Source organism: Convolutriloba macropyga, chromosome 7 (genome assembly GCF_964194025.1).
Source record: "Convolutriloba macropyga chromosome 7, txConMacr16.3, whole genome shotgun sequence".
Taxonomy (NCBI): Eukaryota; Metazoa; Xenacoelomorpha; order Acoela; family Convolutidae; genus Convolutriloba; species Convolutriloba macropyga.
The window spans coordinates 70,643,216-70,651,325 of record NC_134474.1 but is presented as its reverse complement, the minus strand read 5'-3'; the positions used below and the strand labels follow the sequence as shown (position 1 = coordinate 70,651,325).

The 8,110-nt window shown below is 37.1% G+C and overlaps 1 protein-coding gene across 1 annotated transcript; it reads left to right on the top strand.

The window, feature by feature from the left end:
- LOC142343291 (uncharacterized) lies at positions 1 to 2,178 on the top strand. The gene has a single exon (XM_075395098.1). The coding sequence runs from the start codon at positions 118 to 120 to the stop codon at positions 2,092 to 2,094; it is 1,977 nt and encodes a 658-aa protein (XP_075251213.1). The 5' UTR covers positions 1 to 117; the 3' UTR covers positions 2,095 to 2,178.
- Positions 2,179 to 8,110: the final 5,932 nt, after the last annotated feature.

Below are 8,110 nucleotides of genomic sequence, written 5' to 3'. Positions count from 1 at the left end.
AGTGAACAACAATAGGAGTAATCGTTAAGAGCGCCGTTTCTGTTTAATAATTTTTCAGAAGTTGCATGACAGCGCGGATTGTAACTCAAATCCCCATATGCCTAAATTGCGGACTCAATGTGCCAGTCTAAATCCTCACAACCCGCCAGCCAGAGATCTGGTGTAAATACAACGAATGATGAAGAACCAGCTCCTAATGCCCTCATTCATGTGAACTTATCCAGACAATTTATGGAAGAAGTTGACAATCTGACGTCACAGTTGCTAGACAATGTTATTCGAGATGTTATCGGCAGTGAGGACTTGACGGGACCTTTGAATCCGCAGGCAACTGAGAACGATGACTCAACGTCTGTGTCTTTGGCCACAGCACCCTATGAAGATTTCAACGTTATCAGAAGTGAGGTGAACGATTCCAACAACGAGGTATCGACTCAAGATGCAACGGAATTCGTGGAGCAGCTCATTGATCAAGTCGCGGAACCGGTTGAAACTGAGGAGTTACGGATCTCGGCGGAGGATTTTTTAGGACGATTGATCGATGAAGTATCACAAGAACAAACCAAGCCAATAGGTGAAGCTGTTTCAGGTTGTAATCAAAATTCTGAGGAAGAGAAGAAAAAAATTGACCCGTTGGTATCTACGGCAACCTCGCTTCATATTGACCCAGTTGCTTGCGATGTGAAAGATCTCACTAATAACCAATCCGTAGCTGATTCAAAAGTTACTGAAGAACTAAACTGCGTTGACGCAAATAATTCAGTTTCGACTGAAATCCCTAGCTCCAAAAAAGGTGCCATCTGTTTCTTTGTACCAGCGTCCGGTGGTTCCGCTTGTGGCCTTAAAAAGCCAAAATTGACCAAAAAAGTTGTCAAAAAGAAGCTACCCGGTCTGTTTGAACAACCAGAATTTGACACTATATGCGATGCCTTTCTTGATGAGTTAATCAACGAAACTCTGACTTTGTTCAACCCATTGTTTCAATTTCATCGGGCACAATTTGATGGCACTAGTGTTAGTATTTTGCCGAAACCTCTGGAATCGTTGCCGTATTCTCAACTCGCCGTTGATCCAGAATCGCTGTACAAATCTCTAACTTCAAGCAGAATCCAAAATCAAAGTGCAGAGCCAAAAGTTACCCGTCCAGCAATTGCTGTAGATGCTGTATCAAATATCGGATTAATTCTGGAGAGGAAAGTTTTTGATATGAAGCGTTGGGTTTGTATAAGTAGACCTCAGTACAGATACTCATGCGGGATATCATCTCTTGTATCATGCTTTAATTTCCTCTTCTCAACTTTGGGTAACGGAGATTTAGCTCCTGTAACACACGAAGCGGCCTTGGAGGCTCTGGGATTCGAACCGCCTTTCAATGAAATCAGATTTGGACCGTTCACTGGTAATGCTACTCTTAAGAAGTGGTTTAAAAGACTAACTTTGCATTACAATGTAAAAGGTACATTTTACACACTGTATAAGCCAAAAGGAATCAGTCGCACATCAATCTCTGAAAGCGATGCTCTAAAACAATTACAAGAAGGATTGAGCTCCGATCATACCGCGTTTATTTACCATTGCTATAACCATTACATGTGTCCAGTAGGTTACGAAACAACACCAGCATTTCCAGAGCTGGCTTATGCCAGTCTTGAAAGTTGCCAAGCATATGAACAGTTCCAACCCAGACACTGGATCATTTTCAGCGACACTAGTCAAACTTCGGCAAGTATGCATTCGTTAAAATGGGAGGATATTGTTCGCGACTTAAGCTGTGAATCGCCGTTTCATTTTAATGCACGCAAACCGCATTTGGGAGTCTTCAAAGGTGCGCAGAAGAATGCTCCTGCTAATTTTGCGAGCAATGTGAATTCTGATTTAGACGAAGATGAATGTGAAAGTATGATCTTGCCATCGCCCATTAATGAGGCAAGTTCAAGCGCCAAGAGATCAAAAGGAAAGAATTTGCACTGTATTATGGCGATGAAACGTTTGGAAGATATGAAATCGGCTGAAAAGTTGGAAGCTGAAGATAAATCCTTCAGTTCATTAAACTTGCCTGAAGTTAGCAGAAGTTTTGTAAGTTCCGATTGGTGAATTTTGGATAAAGTAGCTTAGTTTGAATTGTATATTGTAAATATGTTCATCGAGTAATTGATATTCCTAAAAGTTGATCCAAAAGTATTGTTGTTAGCAGTTAGTGGTAATCGGTTTCTTCAGCTGAGGCCTATTTGTATAACAAGAGCTAGATGAGTCGTTAGGAAGGCGATATAAAGATGACGAGTTGAATTCAAATTTTGATTAAGTCTGGACGTCGTTGTTGAGTTTTTGTTTGCGCTGATCGAAATGAGAGCACGAATACTATAAATGGTAAGCGTTTTTATCTTTGAATTTTGACCCCGTAGAATAGTGGTCAACGGAAAGTATGAGAAGGCACTTTCGGAGTAGCGTATTACAAAACTGCGTCTGGATTTTTTTCTTGTCGCTTTTGTTCTGAAAGATTTGCCTTCCATAAATTTTCGGAAACTTTTATATCTTGGAGGAACATTTTCATTTCATACTAGTCTTTTTATTGGTTTTCTATTGATTTCTGCAAATATTAAAAAGGTATTGGCTCTGTTTGAATTAAATTAAAAGTTGCCATTTGTTATTTGAGCGTTTTTTTACGGTGAATATCTTGAATATCATTTTCCAAAAGTTGCGGCCTCATGGAAGAAAATAAACCACTAGTTGTGATTAACTGACCACTTAATATAATGACAATAAATTTGGCCTGAAGAAAAAAAACAAAGTAAAATTTTGAAAATAAGTTGGATTTTTATAGGATTTTTATTCAAACCGTCTTAAAATTTTGTTATCATCGGCCAATGCTGGATTGTAGATGTCACCGTTATATTTCTCTGGTGCATTTTACTGATGGCCGCACAGCGAGAGGTGGGGCTATGTTGACATTCTCTTGGTGTTTTACAATTCGAAGAATTTGAATTGTATTGGGGCGCTGTCTTTAACGACTCGAAGAAGAGTATTGGTGGAGCGTCTTTTTTTGATCGATAATTTTTTGGAGTTTATTTAAAGCAGGAAGTGAAAGTCATTGCTGCAAGTGAACTTTTTTTTAGTTTTTACTTAATAATAGCCGACGTTAGCCTCTCAGTTGCTATTACTTAGGCGCTCTCCTTTTTTAAATTCGCTTTACCATTTGACAACGTTTTTCGTTTTACATAAGCCACAATTTTCACGTTTGACTTGTGACCTACTCACTCACTGCTTCAACTGACTGAATTTTAATTTTTTTAGGCATTGAATTACGCAATGCAGTGAAAACGGTCATTTCAAAGGAGCGAAATCAAAAGAAACTGGATAAACCGATAAAGCCCTGTCATTCGCCGTTTTAGACGATTTTTAAACGGTTTTTGTGTACTTGTTTTTTTTAGTTTCAGTGTCTCGGGTTACAATTCTGATTGGAATTGTCTTCTATGTTTGTTTTCGTGGGTTTATGATGTCGGCAATGTCAGTTTAATTTTGTTTTTGACAAACTTAACTAAGGCAAAATTTAAAGAATTTTCAGCTTATAAGTTGTTGAAAGGGATTATGGTTGCTAAGTGCAAGCAAATAAAGATTTGATAGAATATATTTTCATAAAAATAATTTCTGAATTTAAAAAAAAACTCAGTGTTTGCTCAGTTTTTTTGGTTTTATATTCCTTTCGGTGTTGCGTAAGTGCTCAATAAACCAGAAGCAAAATGTTTTTTAAGATGTGTTCAGAACAGATCTGGAGACTTTTCAACTTTAAGAGAATACCGATTTTTTAGATTTTGGTCTCTAACTTATTTCTTGCTCAATTTTTCTTTTCAAGGTAATTGGTTATATTTATCCTATTGTTTGACAGGCAATTGATGAACAAAATATTTTTATACCAGGCCATCTATCATACAGAATGTTTCTGGAGTCGCATCTTATAAAATGTTACGAATTCATTTTCATATTTTACTTTTTCCTTGATAATTTCTCTACTGAGGTGGCTGTTTCAAATTGAAAAGTTAAACAGAGTTAATAGTTGTTGCAGTTATTGTTTGGCTAGTGCAATCTATATTTTACTGTGAGTCGATTCCGGAATCTTTTTTTTTCGAGTTTTATGATTAGATTTCTTTCTGATTGGTTTTCCAACAATGTACATAGTCCATTCTAGGTGTAGTTTTTTTGTTAATTTAATGAAATGAGTTGTAGGTTAGGACTGGTCCTGCTATGTTTTTTTATTCGCTTGCAATCTTTGTTTTTTTAAGGCTGAAAAGTCCCCGGTTTCAGATTTTTCTAAAATCTTGAGCTCGTTCTCATTTAACGGTAGAAAAACACGTTTTAAAAAAAATAATAATTTTTTTCGTTCCGTGCATTTTTTTTTATCAATATCTTTAAAAGTAGATTGGCTTAACCAGCATTGGATATCATTCACAAAATGGATGTCTTTTCAATTCCTCCATTCATTGAATTACGCAATGTATTGTATAGGTCAAGAGCAAAATCGAAAGAAACGGTATAAACCGATAAAGCCCAATCATTAAGTCATGGTACATATTTCCGAGTTCAATAGAGTGGTTGATAGTTTACATAAGTATTAAGCTCAATAGACCACAGATAAGAAGCTGGATTCAGAATAGTTTAGATTTTAACTAAAATTGCACACCCAATTAGAACACTGCACTTGTTGACACTTTAATTTTTTTACTTTTAATTGCTCTCAAACGAAATATGTAGCAATTATGTTAGTCGTGTTGGTCTTTCTTAGCCGATTTTTTGCTTGAACGATTTTTCGTCTAACCCATTTGACTTTTCGTCATGAAAACGGGATAAACAGGTAGAACCCAGGGGGCTTTAAGTTCTCTTAGAACTTTTCAGCTCTCTATTTTAAAGCATGCGTTTCACAGAAACTTGTGGAGACATACTTATGGCGTGAAAGGCGGTTCTTAGACGTTGACCCCCTCACCCCCCCCCCCCCCTGCGCTTACCTCACGCCCCTTCTATTCAGCTAAAGCTAGCCTCACTAAACCGTAGCTAGCTACTGACGAAGCCAACCGCCCGCCGGTCGTTTGAGATTAAAATTCGCGACGTTTGTCTCCTATTTCTAATTGTGTTCAATCCCGTCGTCAAGTGCCTTTGGGGTATATTTTCGGCCGGCTGTTTTTTTTTGTTTTGCCACTTTCCTTTAAAAAATAAACGTTGATTTTTTAGTTTCGTTTGTTGTGTTGTTTTTACTGTGGTCCTATCGGTAAGTCAAAAGTACGAATTACTTAGAATTGCTTCTATTGTAGCTTCTTAAGTTTTCTTTTTTGTTGCGGTAAAAGATATTAGCATGAAGTTTGGCGGTTCTCTTTTTGCTTTACGCTGCCGAAAGATTCTCTGATTGTTGCCAATTTCATTGTTTTGTTTTTTTTCGTTGCTGACATGTTTCCACCATTTCGTTATTTTGTGTAATCATTTTAATGATGCGTAGAGTCTAGAGATTAGTAAAACACAGAATCTTGAAAAAGTTTCTAATTGTTTTTAGATTATTTTGTGTAATTTTTCGCATATGGGGTCAGGGGCTATGTTGTTATCTATTTTGATCTTGCTGTCAAAATGTTAATGGTCACGTCCTTAATGAATTCAATTCTTTGGAGTGTAATTCAGGAATTATTCTGCTATGTTTTTATTTCGTCGACAAGATGTGTTACGAACATATGAAGTCACAATCGTTTCATCTGCTTTCTGTTCGTTCGTTCATGCAATTTCAAGTGAATTGCGCGTGTGACGTCTTTTTTTTACTTTCAAGCATCAATAACTTATACAGATTCTGGATCAAAATATACCATCTCAGCACAAATAAATCAAAATTCTTTTTTTAGTCTGTTTCTGTTACTATCTTTTTGAGACTGCAGATCTACAAAGCTATTGGAGCTTTTTCTGACAAGCTGCCAGCTATGTTTTTGTAGCGGATTGATAATTTTTTTACATTAGTTTTTCCTTTTAATTCAATGTTGACCATGTAGCAATTAACCGAATTTGATCCCGTTTTTTCAATGATTGTACCGCCCCTTTTATGTTCATGAACCTTTCCCTAAGAGGTGAGTGAATTTAGTGTCTTCTCACATTTATCCAGAAATTAAAGGGGAAAACCAGTTTGCAAACCTTGATTAAATACTTAAGGGAATTCTCAGGTAAAAATTACGTAATATTCTGTTTCGCGCCCCACTTACAAATTATGTTTTGTGATATTGCACGTTATTATTCAAAAAAAACCAGCAGGTGCGTCGGAGGGGCGTAAAAGTTATATTCCACATTAAGCGGGGGGTAGATCCAAAACTACTATAATCGACGTGTTAGCATAATTTAGCATTGATTCATTTGTCATGCAACTTATGGAGAAATTAGTAAATAGATAAGTTAAAACTTATTTTAAACTTATCTTTAAAGATGATTGTGTCGCGCCTTGAGTGATGCTATCTTAGGCCAATATGATGACGGAAAACATAAATTGCATACACGCGACCTGCGCTATTTTTGGCAGTGATCAGGATACCTCAGGCTCAAGAACAAATGACCTCAACGTTTGTTGATTTTCGTGAGACTAAGAAAGAAAACATGTGCAAATGGTCGGCCTGTAAAAATGCTGTCGTCTGGCCTATTTGAATAATGGTATAAATAGGCAACGCCTGAAGGCGTTAAGTTCTCTAAGAGCCTTACGTCTTACTAGTCTCCAAGAATGCGATTCAGCAAAACTGTTTTGAGACAATTTCAAGGTATGGAGGGCGGTTCTTAATCTTGAAAGTTTGCCAACCCCCCACACCCCCTCAGCCACACCCTTCCCTCACCCCACCACAACACACCCCCAATCCACCCTCCTCGACCTGGTGTTTTGGAGCCTCCCTCTCTCTCTCTCTCCCTCTCTCTCTCTCTCTCTCTCTCTCTCTCTCTCTCTCTCTCCAAGCCATCCCAACCGTACTCCCCCCCAATGCTAGCATCTCCCGCTCGCTGGTCGTTTGAGAGCAATTCGCCTCGACGTTAGTCGTTTATGTATATACTTATTTTGAAGCGTGGACTCTAAATTAGCTAGACTGGGAAAGTTGAGTTTGAAAAACTGCTCTATTTTTCAATGTGTTGCATCATTGTGAAGACTTTTTTACTGTAGATTTTGAAGATAAAAGCACTTTTTCAATGGCAACCGGATCTATTCTGGTTCGCCTACACCCTCCAGCTTAGTGGGCATATAACTTGTACGCCTGCAGGTGCTTGTGCCATATTTATACATAGTAACGTCCGAGCCGTAAATAATTGTCTCGCAGTCGTTATAAAAGCTCATAGAAAAAGGTCTGCTTTATTGTGCGATTTTGCGTCAGTTAGTACTCGCTTGAATCATTGTGACATCATATCGTTTCTTCAAATTAAGTTTGAAGTGGTTTTATGATTTAAATAGACGACTACCAGTGAATGATAAGATGTTGATTTGTATTAAATTAGTACTAAGTAAATAAATGGGTGAAAGGTTAAAACCAAAGAAGGTCAACCATAAGCATTCGGTAATACCTATTAGGGTTACATCAGAAACGGTCACTGAATGAAATGTGAGGATGTGAAATAAAACTGAAGTGTGATGAAAAGGTCAGATTTCTACAATAAAGTATTTAGAACGGTTTGAACTAATCTTTAAAGATGATTGGGTCGCGCCTTGAGTGATGCTATCTTAGGTCAATATGATGACAGAAATCATAAATTGCATACACGCGACTTACGCTATTTTTGACAGTTGGTAATTTTAGGAGCTGCAGAAATTTAATAAATGCATAAAATTGACGACTATGCATAAAGTGATATAGCGAAGTTCAAAATATAATTTATGGCCGGGTGTAATTATCCCGAAAGTGAAGCCTGAAGTATTAAATGAGGTGGAGTTATGTTCAGTTTAAAACTAAAGAAAAAGTAGTTGATGTCCATTTTTAGAGAATAAATGGCTATAACCAAATTGTGTTTATTTGCTATTAAAATGCTTGTACAATAAAACCATATCAATGCATGTGGTATCTAAATGGTTATGCATGCTATGTATTAAATTTTACATGCAATAGTATATACTATATATTGCACC